The sequence below is a fragment of the Cervus elaphus genome, chromosome 13 (assembly GCF_910594005.1).
Source record: "Cervus elaphus chromosome 13, mCerEla1.1, whole genome shotgun sequence".
NCBI classification, from domain to species: Eukaryota; Metazoa; Chordata; class Mammalia; order Artiodactyla; family Cervidae; genus Cervus; species Cervus elaphus.
Window position 1 is genome coordinate 68,765,897 of NC_057827.1, and position 16,396 is coordinate 68,782,292.

Here is a 16,396-nt window from a genome sequence, read left to right on the forward strand (position 1 = left end):
GTTGGTAAAGAATCTCCCTGCGGTGCAGAAGATCCCAGTTCGATTCTGGGACAGGAAGATCCCCTGGAGAAGGGAAAGACTACCCACTCCAGTGTTCTGGCCTGGAGAATTCCATGGACTGTATAGTCCATGGGGTCGCAAAGAGTCAGACTTGACTGAGAAACTTTCACTTGCAGGACTTGAAGGGCAAAAAGGCATAGATTCAGGTCTTGTCCATGGGCCTTGGACAAGTCCTGTGGTCCTCTGGCCCTCAGTAGCTCATGTAAAAGTTTGTAGGTTAAGGATTTAATGGATGAGTGAGTGCTTCATAAATTATAACACTATGTGATGACTGAGCATCTTTATTGAGGGAAGCTTTTTTTTTCTTTAAGTTATCTATCTATGGCTGTGCTGGGTCTTGCTGCTGGATGGGCTTTCTCTAGTTGCAGCAAGCAGGGGCAGTGCTCTTGCTGTGGTGTGCAGGCTTCTCACCGCTGTGGCTTCTCTTGCTGCCAGAGCACTGACTCTCGGGCGTGTGGGCTCAGCAGTGGCGGATCCCGGGCTTGAGAGCACAGGCTCAGTAGTGGCGATGGGGCTTAGTTGCTCTGTGGCATCTTCCTGGATCAGGGATTGAACCCGTGTCTCCTGCATTGACAGGCAGATTTCTTACCACTGAACCCCTGGAGAAGTCCAAGGGAAGCTTTGAATCCACATTTCTGAGAGGTGTGGGTGTCAGGGTGACACAGGGGAGGAGCTGTGTGGCTGAGGAGGCTGTGGGCATTTCTCCACCACCTCCACATGGTATTCCTCCATCTGGACTGGCCCACTCCTCTCCTAGTGCAGTGTCTTTACTGTTTCTTTTACACATTATTATTATTATTATCTTTTTGGCCGCATGGCATGTGGGATCTTATTTTTCCAACCAGGGATCGAACCCATGCCCCCTGCAGGGGAAGCACAGAGTCCTAACCACTGGGCTGCCAGGGAATTCCTCTTTTCAATGTTCTCTGCTTCCTGGTAGGCTTCAGAGTTTCCAGTGTTTTCAGAGAAGCTTTCTCCACTCTCTGGTCCACGCTTGCTCTCTCCTTCTTCTCATTGAGACTCACAGGTTAGCACCAGTCATATCTGGTTTTGTGTCTTTTCAGTTTCTTTTGCCTCCCTGACTAGATCATAAGCTGCTTGAGATTCAGAGCTATATTTAATATTCTTCCCACCCCTTCCCCACCACTTATCATGATATAAATTACAGGGGGCAGAAAATATTGAAGTGAGTTTTGATTTACAATTTTGTTCATTTATTTATGACTGTGCCGGGTCTTCGTTCCTTTGTGCGGGCTTCCTCTGCTTGCAGTGAGCAGTGACTCCCCTGGTTGTGGTGCCCGGGCCTCTCGTCACAGAAGTTCCCCTGCTGTGGAGCGCGGACTCCAGAGCGCAGGCTCGGGAGTTGCAGCTTGAGGGCTCCCAAGTGCACACTGAGCCCGTGGGGCGTCGGCGTGTGGGATCTTCAGAACGAGGGCTCAGACCCGTGTCCCCTGCACTGGCAGGCAGCTTCTCACCCACTGAACCCCAGGGAAGTCCTCAGAATTAATCTTAATGACACTTGGTTTACCTTCCCTGTGGAATTAAGCCCTGACTATAATTTATACCCACCTGAAAGTCCCTCATTCCCACTGTGAAACCTGATTTGTCTTTGCATGACTAGACATTGAAAGCGTTACAATGCCTTGTTCTTCAGCCCCAGGTTTCCCCAGATGCCGGTTAAGATCCCTCGTCCTGCCTGAAGATCAGCGGTGGAGACCTTGGCCATGGCGTCTGTGTCGGAGCCTGTCACCTTCAGAGAGTTCTGCCCGCTCTACTATCTGCTGAATGCCATCCCCACGAGGATCCAGAAGGGGTTCCGCTCGCTGGTGGTCTACCTCACGGCGCTCGACACCAACGGCGACTACATCGCGGTGGGCAGCAGCATTGGCATGCTCTACCTGTACTGCCGGCAGCACGGCCAGATGAGGAAGTACAACTTCGAGGTGGGCGCGCTCATCTGCCCGGAGCCGGGGCCCTGGCTGGCGTGTGACACGCCCGTGAGTCCAGGGTGGGGGGTTGCTTCCGAGCTACTTCGAAGCGTGGCCTGAGTGTCCCACCCAAAGAGTACCTTACAGCCATCCTTCAGGTGGAGCACAACTAAAAATGCAATGTTTTAACTTGCTTTTCTTGCCTCCAGAAATCCAGCATTACTTTATCGTTCCAATTTTAGTATATGTGCTGCCGAAGCGAGCACCCAGCATTACTTTAAAAGAGAACATTACAGTGTTTAACACTTTGAAAATAGGCAAATTTTCTAAGAGTTTTTTTTTTTCTTCTTTTTAAAAAAATTTTTGGCCATACCATGCGGCACGCGGGATCGGACTTGGATCCCCTTCAGTGGGGGCGCAGAGTCTTAACCACTGGATCATCAGAGAAGTCTCTCAGAGTGTTTTCTGAGTGTTTTCTGAGAGTACTTTGACTGACTGGCTCTCAAACAATCTAGGTGTTCTGGCAAAATTATTAAGAAAAATGGATTGTGATCAGTGTTGGCTAGGTGCCGGAACACGTATGTGGACTCCACTGTAGCGCCCTGGCCGACCTCTGTTCTGGGTTGCTGCCTCAGGCACCTGTGTGTGTTGTAGCTGCGGGGGATGGACCATCACTGTATTCACCTGTTTCGTTAGTACCTTTGATTTATAAGAACGTGGGTTTTGTGAGAGATGCAAGGGCGACCGAGTTGTGGCTCCTACCACATGGGGCTCTACGCTGCGGTTAGTGGGCTTCTGCAGACTAAGACAAGGCTTTCGTATTTATGAGAAGTATTTACAAATATCTATACTTTAATCAGTATCGACTTATTAAAGTTTAATTTATAAAGTTGGTTTTTCTTAAGCCTCTGTAGTCAATTAAAATAACACAAATGGTTAGCATCCATATAGTACTTACTATGTGCCAGGCATTATTCTAAACCCTCTGCATATATTAACTCATTTTATTCTCACAGAATTCTATGAGGTAGACAGAACAGCCCTATGTTGTTTTGTCATCTCCGTTTTATCAGGGAGACAACTGAGGCTCAGAGAGGTGGAGTGACTTGCGAGACAGTCAGAAAGTGGTGACACCATGGTCTGAACTTGGGCAGATTGGCTCTGGAGTTTGTATTTTTTGTATGAAAATTAAAACTATTGCTGTTTCTTTTCTTGATTAATAGGGCATGGGTTTGACTGACCTAATTCCCCAAACGTTTAAGACCACTATATATTTAATCTTTTAAAACTGTGGCTGTGAATTGTTGTCTTTGTTCAGTCGCTCAGTCGTGTCCGACTCTTTGCGACCTCATGGACTGCAGCACGCCAGGCTTCCCTGTCCTTCACCACCTCCCAGAGCATGCTCAAACTCATGTCCATTGAGTTGGTGATGCCATCCAACCACCTCATCCTCTGTCACCCCCTTCTCCTCCTGCCCTCAGTCTTTCCCACCATCAGGGTCTTTTCCAATGAGTCGGTTCTTTGCATCAGGAGGCCAAAGTACTGGAGCTTCAACTTCAACGTCAGTCCTTCCAATGAATACTCAGGGTTGATTTCCTTTAGGATTGCCTGGTTTGATTTCCTTGCTGTACAGTAATTATGAATTAATCTGAAATCTCTTAAATAGTTTAGCACTGAACAAGGAAAACTTAATGACTCCAGCAGTGACCGCCCCCTGTACAGGATAGAGCAAAGAAATTCATGCCCAGACACATTCTAATCAAACATCTAAAAACTCAAGACAGAAATCTTAAAAGCAGCCAGAGAAAATGACACATTACTTGTAGAGGACAATTACTTGAATTATGGGAAGTCTCTCATCAGAAACTAGAAGATGTTGGTACAGCATGTATAAAGTGTTGAAAGAATTGTCAGCTCAGAATTTTTATCCAGCAAAAATATCTATTAGGAAAGAAGGTGAAATAAAAATGTTGTTGGATGAAGGAAAACTAAAGGCATTCATTGCCAGCACCCCAGCTCTAAATAATTGCTTCAGGAAGTTCTTTAGACAAATGATAATTGATACCAGAAGGAAACTTGGAACACCAGTAATGAAGAGAGAATAATAGTAAATACACTAGGCTGTTTCCCTCCTCTTGAGTTTTTTTTTTTAATATATTTGACAGAAAAAATTATATCATTATCTGATCGAGTTTTCAGTTTATACACATGGAGTAATATATAAAAAAATTATAATGTAAGAGGGGAGAGTAAGGGACCTATAAGGTAGTAGGGTTTCTTCATTCTACTTGAAGAGGTTAAATGCTGAGTCTAAATAGATTTTGAAAAGTTGTGTGTGTATATGTATGTGCGTGTGTGCATTTGTATGTCTCCCACATTTGATATGGTAATCCTTAGAGCAGCCACTTAAAACCCCTGTACAGCATGTTATAGTAAAAAATTACTATAGACATACCAAAATAGAATGTTAAAATATGTTGAGACAGTTCTCCGAAAATCAAGAAAGGTTAAACAGAAGAAGGAAAAACAGGAGTAACAAACAAAAAACAAATAAAATCATAGACTTAAATCAAAACATGCCAATGATTATGTTAAATGAAAATGATCCATGCACATCAATTAAAAACAATTATTGGGATGGAGAAAAAACTCATAAACAACTATTTGTTGTTTATAAGAAACTCATTCAAATATAATCACATGTCAAAGGATGAAAAAATATACTATGTAAATGCTTATCAAAAGAAGGCTGAGGGCTTCCCTGGTGGCTCAGTGTAAAGAGTGCACCTGCCAGTGAAGGAGACAAGGTTCGATGCCTGGCCCAGGAAGGCCGCAGCGCCGCAGAGCAGCTAGGGCTGTGTGAGAGCTGAGCCCGGGCCTAGAGCCCTTGGTGCCAGCGCAGCTCCTGCAGCCCGCCTGCCCTGGAGCCCCTGCTCCGCAGCAAGGGAACCACTGCAGTAAAAAGCCCTTGCCCCGCAACTGCAGAGTGGCCCCACTCGCTGAGACTGGAGAAAAGCCCCCACAGCAGCAAAGACCCAGCACAGCCAAACGTAGATGAAAGTGTTAAAAAAGAATGCTGAGTGGCTATATTAATATCAGAGTAGTCCTCTGAGCAAGGAAATAACCAGAGAGACAGTATTTAATGACAGAAGTCATTATGCCTTCTCAGTTCAGTGAGAAGGCATAGTGGTCCTAAATGTGTATCGTGTTCCTTAACAGGGCTTCACAACATATGAAGCAACAACTGACACAGCTGAAAGAAGAAGTAGAAAAATCTGCAATTCTAGTTGGAGATGTCAACACCCCACTGTCAGTAATAGTAGCAGACAGAAAATCAGCGGATGTGTAGCAGACCCAAGCAGCCCCATCCAGCTTTGTGATCTAAGTGATGTTTACAGAGCACTCCACCCAACAGCAGCTCAGAGCACATTCTTTACAAGTGAACATGGAACAGTCACCAGGACAGACTGTATTCTTGGTCATAAAACACTCCTCAATAAATTTAAATTGGAGCAGACTTTACATAAAAACCACAGACCTTCAATTTGTAAAATAACACTGTGTCCGTGAAGCACAATAAAACGAGGCATGCACTATTTTTAAAATTTCAGCCTCCAAACTAAAAAAAAAACTTAAGGGAGCAAGAGTTTAGTACTCCCCAGAGTGAAAGTACAAGTTGCATCTGATGCCAGTTTCCTGGTTTTACTGGAACTAGTTTTCTGTTTATTAGATGAGCCCCGTGAACTCTGGAGGGGTGTGCCTTGTGAGGACAGCTTCTGCAGGGACGAGCAGAAATGGGGGGATATGGTGCAGATGACTGGACCTAGGAAGGAAGAAGGGGACCCTGGGAAGTTCCATGCATAAGGCCATACGAGAGCATATTTTACTGGGCCCAAATCCACACTCAGCAACTCTGAGTATCAAAAGGGTTTTTGAATACCCATTGGGTATAGAATATAAGCATATTGTGGAGAATCACAAAGGAAGTAGAAAATAAAACTTCTTGTTTTGAAGAGAACAGAGAATTTGGATTTAGAATATTAGGGTTTGAAAGCAAAGTTAAATGTCTGTATGTAAAACACATAGGAAAGGATCTGGAGGGATCTATTCATTATGATGATAGAGGGGACTGAGAATGGGAGCAGGAAGAGAAGGGAAGTATCTTTTTTTTCTACTTTATTATTTTTGATTTTAAATATTGTGGACTTATTGGAATTTGGACAATAAGTATATATTCAACTGTTACTTGTATAAACACAACAACATAAAGATTTGTTTTGAGCTTTGACTGTCAGTCTTTAGTTGTGTGAGCTGAGGATGAATTAAATATTTATGTCATTGTTACTGTAATTTTCGGCTTCAGAGCTGGGAGTCTTAGAATCATTTGGTACAATCCCTGTGTTTTACAGATAAAAGAAACAGTGATTCCTGCCCCAAGCCACATAGCTGGTTGCCTAACCATTTTGCTGTCTTCCTATGTGGAAAGGCAGGGCTTCCACAAAAGTCTGGATTTAGAGGACAATAGAAACAGATTAATTAAGAGTTTCTTTGGAATTTCATAGTGACAATTGAGAGGTGCATCAGCTAGGTTTTTTTTGTTGTTGTTGTTGTTGTTTTAATTTTTAAAAATTCTGGCCACACTGAGACTTATGGGATCTTAGTTCCCCAACCAGGGATCAAACCCATGCCCCCCTGCAGTGGAGCATGAGGGAGCTCCACTGGAGCATGAGGGAGGTCCCTCAACTAGTTTAGTTTAGGGAATGTCTAAGGTTTTATGGGAAGGTAAATAAAAATTAGTTTCGTTGTCGTTCAGTTGCCTAGTTGTGTCTGACTCTTTGTGACCCCATAGACTGCAGCTCTCCAGACCTCTGTATCCCTCCCCATCTTCAGAAGTTTGCCCAAGTTAATGTCCATTGCATCAGTGATGCCGTCCAGCCATCTTATCCTCTGACGCCCTCTTCTCCTTCTGCCCTCAATCTTTCCCAACATCAGGGAATTTTCCAGTGAATCAGCTGATCGTATCAGATGACCAAATTACTGGAGTTTCAACTTCAGCATCAGTCCTTCCATTGAGTATCAGGGTCGACTTCCCTTAAGATTGACTGGTTTGATCTCCTTGCAGTCCACGGGACTCTCAGGAGTCTTCTCCAGCACTGCAGTTCAAAGGCATCAATTCTTGGGCACTCCGCCTTCTTTACGGTCCAGCTCTCACAACTGTATGTGACCACTGGGAAGACCATAGCCTTGACTGTTACGGACCTTTGTCAGTGGGGTAATGTCTCTGCTTTCCAGCACACTGTCTAGGTTTGTCATCGCTTTCCTGCCAAGAAGCAAACATCTTCTGATTTCACGGCTGCAGTCACCACGCGAAGTGATTTTAGAGCCCAAGAAGAGGAAATCTGTCACTACTTCCACCTTTTCTCCCTCTATTTGCCTTGAAGTAATGGGGCCGGATGCCATAATCTTTGTTTTTTAATCCTTAGTTTTAAGCCGGCTTGTTCACTCTCCTCCTTCACCCTCTTCAAGAGTCTCTTAAAAAAAAAAAAAAGAGGCTCTTTAGTTCCTCTTCTCTTTCTGCCTCACTGGTAGAGGGAATGGCAAACCACCCCAGTATACTTGTCGTGAGAACCTCATAACTGTATAAAAGGACAAAAATTAGTTTACCCTCTAGTAAATCCATGTGTGGCATGCATGGGTGAAAGATTATGTTTTTAAATGAAGTTATTTTCCAAAAGAAGAAAGCAGATCTTTTATATGATAAAGTCTGACGTGTTTTCAAGAATAATGCTTTTAGAAACCTTTTTTCGTTACACAAGTTAGTGGGAGAGGGCAGATGGAGACAGGAAATGCTTCCTTGCTAAGTGCAAAAGCATGAAGGAGATGCTGTGAGGAGCTAATAAGTACAGAAGTGTTATAAACCTGTTGTTAAATATATGGGTGTGACATACATAAGAGACCAGAAAGACAAGTTGACCTGTGTTTCTGGTTTTTTGCTTTGAAATTAAATGTGTGATCTCTCCTTAGCACCTAGCTCGTTGTTGAAATTTCATAGATTTGCCTTCAAAACTGCCTTTATGTTAAGCCTAACTGTGAGAGTTCTCATTTCTGCAACTTTTCCATACTGGTCTCCTGGTGAATTTATTCAGTAAGTATTTATTGAGCGTTTACCATGTGCCAGGCCCATTTTAGGACTTGGAAATGCAATGGAGAACACACCATTTCTAACGTGGAGAGCAAAAAATGAGTATGAGAAGGGCGCTTGGCCGGGTGGGGAGCAGTGCTGGGGGAAGGGAGCAGCGCGGGGAGAGGGGAGCTGCCAGCAGGAGTGGCCGCTGACTGAGAGGTGACAGGTGCACCCAGACCTCCAGAGGGGACAGCTCCACCAGGAGGAGCTTCCTGGAGGGCCCAGGGGGAAGGAAGGGGAGCCCTGGGCGTGTGAGGGAACGTTGTGAATGGCTCATTGACTGATGCCTGTTGTATTTTTTAAAGTGATGCAGAAGTGAGAGCTTTTGAATCACCATGTCAGCCAAAGGTATCTAATGCCTCCTGTGTCCTGATGGAAGTAATAACCCTTACATTTGTTGCTGAGTAACAAGACTTGTAAAGCTTTGGTGATTAAGACAGTGTGGTGTTACTGCAAAAATAGATAAAGAGGTCATCGGAACAGACTAGAGAAGCCAGAAAATCCACAAAGTGATAATACAAAGATTTTCTGGTAAATGGTGTCAGCAGTTGGACTGGAATATAGGGGTGGAAGTGAAACTTGATCCCTCCCTCACTTTGTATGGTTATTTTGTCTTAGCACTTCAAAGGTGCTATACCATTGTCTTTCGACTGCTGAGACTTCTGCCAGAGGTCTAATTGTTTTCCTGTAGGTAATCTGCCTTCTCTGTGTCCTTAAGATCGTCCCTAATGATAGAGTCCCAGGCCCTGGGACTTACTTCAAGCCTAGTAGACCTTTCCTACTCCGATTCGCCTCAGGGAAATTGTTCCAGAAGAAGATGCCTTGGTTTAACTTTCAGATCATTAAAAAGTTGTATAAATATTGAAACTTTAAACTGTGGTTCTTTGCTAGTGAAGGAATAGTGAAACAGTTCTTACGAATTTAATGAGTTTATATCTTATTTGAGTCTTCTTAAGCATTTCTGAGTAGCTCAGACTGGTTGGTTGCGTGATGTGCCAGCAGCTCCTACCGAAGGCTCAGCTTTGACGCCGGAAGCGGCTCCTGAAGCCTCGTCAGACCCAACAGCCTCCTCGGGCTTGCTCACAAAGAACACTCTCTCCCTGATGCTTTCTCTTTGTGTATACAGGGAAAAGTGCCTGCCGAGGAGCCTAAGAAACTTGGCTAAGGCCTATTGGTGAAGTGATTGTCCAGAAAACCGCTGCTGGCTTCTTGCAAATCAGAGGTTTTTCTCTTAAGCTAATTACTAGATTTCTGTTTGAGGCAGTTAAGTTGCCACTTAGAGGCAACAAGAAGTGTCCCCACCCCACTGCCCGGAAGCTGGAAAGGAGGGAAATAGAAGAGTTAAACACATAATAGATTAGCTCTTCCGAGGACAGAGTCTCCTTAAAGAGACAGAAGAGTGGCTCCCAGGCCAGACTAGGACAGAAGTGTTTTCATTTCAAAAGCAAGAGTATATGACAGAGGAGAGGGCAGGCAGGCTGCTGTGTAACTTCGGGAAATTGAATGTTGAGCTGAACCGGGCTTTGCTGGAGGTGGGGGTAGCGATTCCCTGAGGGCTGTGATGCCCTTGGTGTGGCTGGCGCTGAGGCTTACTGAGGTTTCATCAGAAGTTGCCCCATGCTTGCTGAGCAGCTTTTGAACTAGAACTTGCTGCCCACCTACATCAGCCAGCGGGGGCGGAGTGCTGCTTGTCTCCACGTGAGCCTTCTGGTTTGTGCAAGCATTCATTCACTGTGAAACAATCACGCATTGGCTTCAGGGTTCGGCTTCGTGTGAGTTGGGTGATCACAAGACAGCCCTCCGGGGCTGATGAACAGCAGGACACTGAGTGGATTGAATACCTGGTCAGGAGGCTGGAGGGCAGATCCTTCGGGTGCCGTTCACCAGTGTGGATCTGTGTCTTAGGCACTTCTGTACATGTCTGTGTGTAAACACACAAGCGTGAAAGCTCCGAGTAAGAGCATGGGAGTGATGGACCCCAGTCCCACAGCAGTGGTCTGGTGGAGCGGGGTGTGCAGTCGGGGGAGGGGTGCAGGGCGTAGAGGGCTTCCAGGGTGCTCTTGGTGTCCCCTTTCCCGGGATGTGTGGGCACTCCACAGGTGCTCACTTTGTGATGGCTCTTCTAGCTGTTTATCTGGTCATGTGTGTCAGTTCAGTGTAGTTGCTCAGTCCTGTCCAGCTCCCTGCGATCCCATGGACTGCAGTACGCCAGGCTTCCCTGTCCATCACCAACTCCTGGAGCTTGCTCAAACTCATGTGCATCGAGTCAGTGATGCCACCCAGCCATCTCATCCTCTGTCATCCTCTTCTCCTCCTGCCTTCAGTCTTTCCCAGCATCAGGGAAATGAGTCAGTTCTTCACATCAGGTGGCCAAAGTATTGGAGCTTCAGCTTCAGCATCAGTCCTTCCAGTGAATATTCAGGACTGGATTTCCTTTAGGATTGACTTGTTTGATCTCCTGGGACTCTCAAGAGTCTTCTCCAGCACCCCAATTCAAAAGCATCAGTTCTTTGGTGCTCAGCTTTCTTTATGGTCTAGGTCTCACATCCATACATGACTACTGGAAAAACCATAGCTTTGACTAGATGAACCTTTATCAGCAAAGTAGTGTCTCTGCTTTTTAATATGCTGTCTGGGTTGGTTGTAGCTTTTCTTCCAAGGAAAAAGCATCTTTTAATTTCATGGCTGCAGTCACCATCTGCAGTGATTTTGGAGCCCAAGAAAATGAAGTCTTTCACTGTTTCCATTGTTTCCCCATCTATTTGCCATTAAGTGATGGGACCACTGGAGCAGGGAATGGCAAACCATTTCAGTATTCTTGCCTTGAGAACCCCATGAACAGGCAAAAGATAGGACACTGAAAGATGAACTCCCCAGGTCAGTAGGTGCCCAATATGCTACTGGTTATCAGTGGAGAAATAACTCCAGAAAGAATGAAGAGACAGAGCCAAAGCAAAAACAACATCCACTTGTGGATGTTACTGGTGATGGAAGTAAAGTCTGATGCTATAAAGAGCAATATTGCATAGGAACCTGGAATGTTAAGTCCATGAATGAAGGTAAATCGGAAGTGGTCAAACAGGAGGTGGCAAGAGTGAACATCGACATTTTGGGAATCAGCAAACTAAAATGGACTGGAATGGGTGAATTTAACTCAGATGACCATTACATCTACTACTGTGGGGAGGAATCCCTTAGAAGAAATGGAGTAGCCATCATAGTCAACAAGAGAGTCTGAAATACGGTACTTGGATGCAGTCTCAAAAACGACAGAATGATCTCTGTTCGTTTCCAAGGCAAACCATTCAATATCATGGTAATCCAAGTCTATGCCCTGACCAGTAACTTTGTCTATCAGATCTAATCCCTTGAATCTATTTTTCACTTCCACTGTATAATCATAAGGGATTTGATTTAGGTCATATCTGAATGGTCTAGTGGTTTTCCCTACTTTCTTCAATTAAAATCTGAATTCAGCTGAAGAAGTTGAAGTTGAACGGTTCTATGAAGACCTATAAGGCCTTCAAGAACTAACACCCCCCAAAAGATGTCCTTTTCATTATAGGGGACTGGAATGCAAAAGGAGGAAGTCAACAAATACCTGGAGTAATAGGCAAATTTGGCCTTGGAGTACAGAATGAAACAGGGCAAAGGCTCATAAGAGCTTTGCCAAGAGAATGCACTGGTCATAGCAAACACCCACTTCCAACAACACAAGAGAAGACTCTACACATGGACATCACCAGATGGTCAATACCGAAATCAGATTGATTATATTCTTTGCAGTTGAAGATGAAGAAGCTCTATACAGTCAGCAAAAAACAAGACTGGGAGCTTATTGTGGCTCAGATCATGAACTCCTTGTTGCCAAATTCAGATTTTAATTGAAGAAAGTAGGGAAAACCACTAGACCATTTAGGTATGACCTAAATCAAATCCCTTATGATTATACAGTGGAAGTGAGAAATAGATTCAAGGGATTAGATCTGATAGACAAAGTGCCTGAAGAACTATGGGCGGAGGTTTGTGACACTATACAGGAGGCAGGAATCAAGACCATCCCCAATAAAAAGAAATGCAAAAAGGCAAATGGTTGTCTGAGGATGCCTTCTCTTCTATGAAAAGAAGAGAAGTGAAAGGCAAAGGAAAAAGGAAAGATATACTGATTTGAATGCGGGGTTCCAAAGAATAGCAAGGAGAGATAAGAAAGCCTTCCTCAGTGATCAATGCAAAGAAATAGAGGAAACCAATAGAATAGGAAAGACTAGCAATCTCTTCGAGAAAATCAGAGATACCAAAGGAACATTTCATGCAAAGATGGGCAAAAGAAAGGACAGAAATGGTATGGACCTAACAGAAGCAGAAGAGATTAAGAAGAGGTGGTAAGAATAAACAGAAGAACTATACAAAAAAGATCTTCATGATCCAGATAAGATATGATCACTCACCTAGAGCCAGACATCATGGAATGCAAAGTCAAGTGGCCCTTAGGAAGCATCACTACAAACAAAGCTAGGGGAGGTGATGGAATTCCAGTTGAACTATTTGAAATCCTAAAAGATGATGCTGTGAAAGTGCTGTACTCAATATGCTAGCAAATTTGGAAAACTCAGCAGTGGCCACAGGACTGGAAAAGGTCAGTTTTCATTCCAATTCCGAAGAAAGGCAATGCCAAAGAATGCTCAAACTACCACGCAGTTGTACTCATCTCACTCGCTTGCAAAGTAATGCTCAAAATTCTCCAAGCCAGGCTTTAACAGTACATGAACCATGAACTTCCAGATGTTCAAGCTGGATTTAGAGAAGGCAGAGGAACCAGAGATCAAATTGCCAACACCCTTTGGATTATCAAAAAACCAAGAGAGTTCCAGAAAAACATCTACTTCTGCTTTACTGACTATGCCAAAGCCTTTGACTGTGGATCACAACAAACTGGAAACTTCTTAAAGAGATGGGAATAACAGAACATCTTAGCTGTCTCCTAAAAAATCTGTATGCAGGTCAGGAAGCAACAGTTAGAACAGAACATGAAACAACAGACTGGTTCCAAATAGGGAAAAGGAGTACGTCAAGGCTGTATATTGTCACCCTGCTCATTTAACTTATTTGCAGAGCACATCATGAGAAACGCTGGGGCTGGATGAAGCTCAAGCTGGAATCAAGATTGCTGGGAGAAACATCAATAACCTCAAATATGCAGATGACACCACCCTTACAGCAGAAAGCAAAGAAGAACTAAAGAGCCTCTTGATGAAAGTGAAAGAGGAGAGTGAAAAAGTTGACTTAAAACTCAACATTCAGAAAACTAAGAAAATGGCATCTGGTCCCATCACTTCATTGGCAAATAGATGGGGAAACAGTGGCAGACTTTATTTTTGGGGGCTCCAGAATCACTGCAGATGGTGACTGCAGTCGTGAAGTTAAAAGATGCTTGTTCCTTGGAAGAAAAGCTATGACCAACCTAGACAGCATATTAAAAAGCAGAGACATTACTTTGCCACCAAATGTCTGTCTAGTCAAGGCTATGGTTTTTCCAGTAGTCACATGGAGATGTTAGAGTTGGACTATAAAGAAAGCCTAGCACCAAAGAATTGATGCTTTTGTACTGTGGTGTTGGAGAAGGCTCTTGAGAGTCCCTTGGACTGCAAGGAGATGCAACTAGTCCATTCTTAAGGAAACCAGTCCTGAATATTCATTGGAAGGACTGATGCTGAGGCTGAAACTCCAATACTTTGGTCACCTGATGTGAAGAACTGACTTGTTGGAAAAGACCCTGATGCTGGGAAAGATTGAAGGCAGGAGGAGAAGGGGACGACAGAGGATGAGATGGTTGGATGACATCACTGACTCAATGGACATGAGTTTGAGTAAACTCCGGGAGTTGGTGATGGACAAGGAGGCCTGGCGTGCTGCAGTCCATGGGGTCACAAAGAGTCAGACATGACTGAGCGACAACTGAACTGAACTGATGGGATCAAATGCCATGATCTTAGTTTTTTGAATGTTGAGTTTTAAGTCAGCTTTTTTATTTTCCTTTTTCACTTTCATCAAGAGGCTCTTTAGTTCCTCTTCACTTTCTGCCGTAAGGGTGGTGTCATGTATATGTCATATATATAGTCGTGTATTTATGATCATATTTCATTGTTTGAAAAATACCATGCCACGAGACACTTGGTGTGCAGCTGACTGCACCCTGAAGGCAGCAACCTTGCCAGTCCATGCCTCTCCTGAGCATGTCGAAGCTATCCGCGTCCTTCCTGGGCCATGAGACCCCCTGAAAGCAGCACCTTTGTTTGTGTCCGCACAACAAGCACAGTGAAGACATCAGTAAACACTTAACTGCTTAACCCTAGTTCATCTCATTTTAAACTAGCAGTTTTTTTATATAGGCTCCTTGATATTATTAAGGTCTATCTCATTTGCAGACTTGTATGAAAGAATACTAGATTGGTATCTTAATGCTGTTAGTGCGGTAAAAATCCCATTATTAAGTAATGTGTTAAATGAAGGATTGATTTTATGAAATAGATGTATTGCTAAAAATTATGATATTAACAGTGGATTTGAGCTTGAGTGTGTGGGTATCTTAAAAGCAGTTTTATGTATCAATGCAGTCATGAAAAATAATCTTTAAATATATTATCTCTCTAAAGTAGAATTGTTGGCAAAGTCTTTGTTTTTAAAGAGGGACTCACAATAAATACTTTTTAAAAATTGTTTTTTTTTTTTTTTTTTTAATTTATCCTCTTGGCTGTGCTGGGGTCTTCACTGCTTTGGGCGGACTTTCCCTAGTTGAGTGAGCCGGGACTGCTCTGTTGCAGGGTGTGGGCTTCTCACTGTAGTGGCTTCTCTTGTTGCGGAGTGCAGGCTTCAGTCGTTGCGGCCCGCGGGCTCAGGAGTCGTGGCTTGCGGGCTCTAGAGCACAGGCTCAGTAGTCGTGGCGCATGGGCTTAGTTGCTCTGTGGCATGTGGAATTTTCCCAGACTGGGGATCAAAGTTTGTGTCCTCTGCCTTGGCAAGCAGATTCCTATCCTCTGCACCACCAGGGAAGTCGGTTAATTCTTTAAATTCTGTGTGTCACTTGGTGATAATCTGACTTCTTTCCCACCATGGGGATGGATGGTATATCGAAACCCACCACTGCTTATTCCATGGCACACCTCCTCCTGGCTGCTCCCAGGCTGTTCCTCTTTCAAGGTTGCAGCCTACATTGTGACCTGATAGTTCTTCCTGCCTTCTCCAGCTGCGTCCCTTTTTCCCTCACAGATTTTTTTTCACAATAAGTGCCTCGAATGTCTGATTCCATCCTCAGGGCCTGCTCTCTCTGCACACAGACTAATGCAATAGTGTGGTTCAGTCTTCCAAAACTTCTGCAGCCAATTTGTTCTGTCAGTTACTGTGAGAAGAGTGTTGGAATCTCCAAAGTTAAAGTGTGCGTGGTTTATCTTTCTCCACTCTTAGTTTCAACTCATCTATGCCTTTAAAGTGCATTTCATGTTGATAGCGTGAATTTGGGTCTTACTTTTTTAGTCCAGTTTAACAATCTCTACCTTCTAATTGGCATATTTAGGCCACTTATATTTAATGTCCTTATTGAGATGGTTTAAGTCAGGGTTTTTCAACCTGACATTATTGGCACTTTGGTCTAGGGGTGTTGTCCTATGTGTTGTAGAATGTTTAGCAACATCCCTGGCGTTAAACCACATTTTGTCATGGTATCCTTTTTAAAAACTCCTGCTGTATTTTAGTAATATTTTGTTCAAATTTTTTTGTGTCTGTATTCATGGAGGGATATTGGCCTGTAGCTTTCCTATGATGTTATTATCTGGCCTTTCTCATTATGCATGTAACTGTTTAGTATTTTCATTCTCCATTTAACTACTCAAGTTGGATGTTGTTATTATTATATTTTATAATCACTGTTTAGATTTCCTCACAGCTTTACCAGTGTCTTCACTTGCCATCCCTTGTTACACCTCATTTTCCTTCTTGCTGGAGTGCGTCTTGTAGTAGTTCTTGTGTTGAAGTCTTTTGGTGGTACTTCAGAGTACAAAATCAAGTTCTCCTGATTGTTTGTCTGACTGTCTGCCTTTGTTTGTTGCCATGCCACATGGCTTGCAGGGATCTTAGTTCTTTGACCAGGAATTGAACCTGGGTCAATTGTGCTGAATCCTAACCACTGGCCCACCAGAGAATTTCTGTGTCTTTGTCTTTAAATTGTTTA

At 43.7% G+C, this 16,396-nt stretch overlaps 1 protein-coding gene across 3 annotated transcripts in view; it reads left to right on the plus strand.

The window, feature by feature from the left end:
* Nucleotides 1–16,396, plus strand: part of TECPR2 (tectonin beta-propeller repeat containing 2) — a 100,498-nt gene that overhangs the window by 11,520 nt on the left and 72,582 nt on the right. For all 3 annotated transcript variants that reach the window (XM_043922597.1, XM_043922599.1, XM_043922600.1), the window contains exon 2: nucleotides 1,715–2,003. In XM_043922597.1, coding sequence (XP_043778532.1) covers nucleotides 1,785–2,003 — 219 coding nt within the window. In that variant the 5' untranslated portion in view covers nucleotides 1,715–1,784. The remainder of the gene's footprint in view (nucleotides 1–1,714; nucleotides 2,004–16,396) is intronic.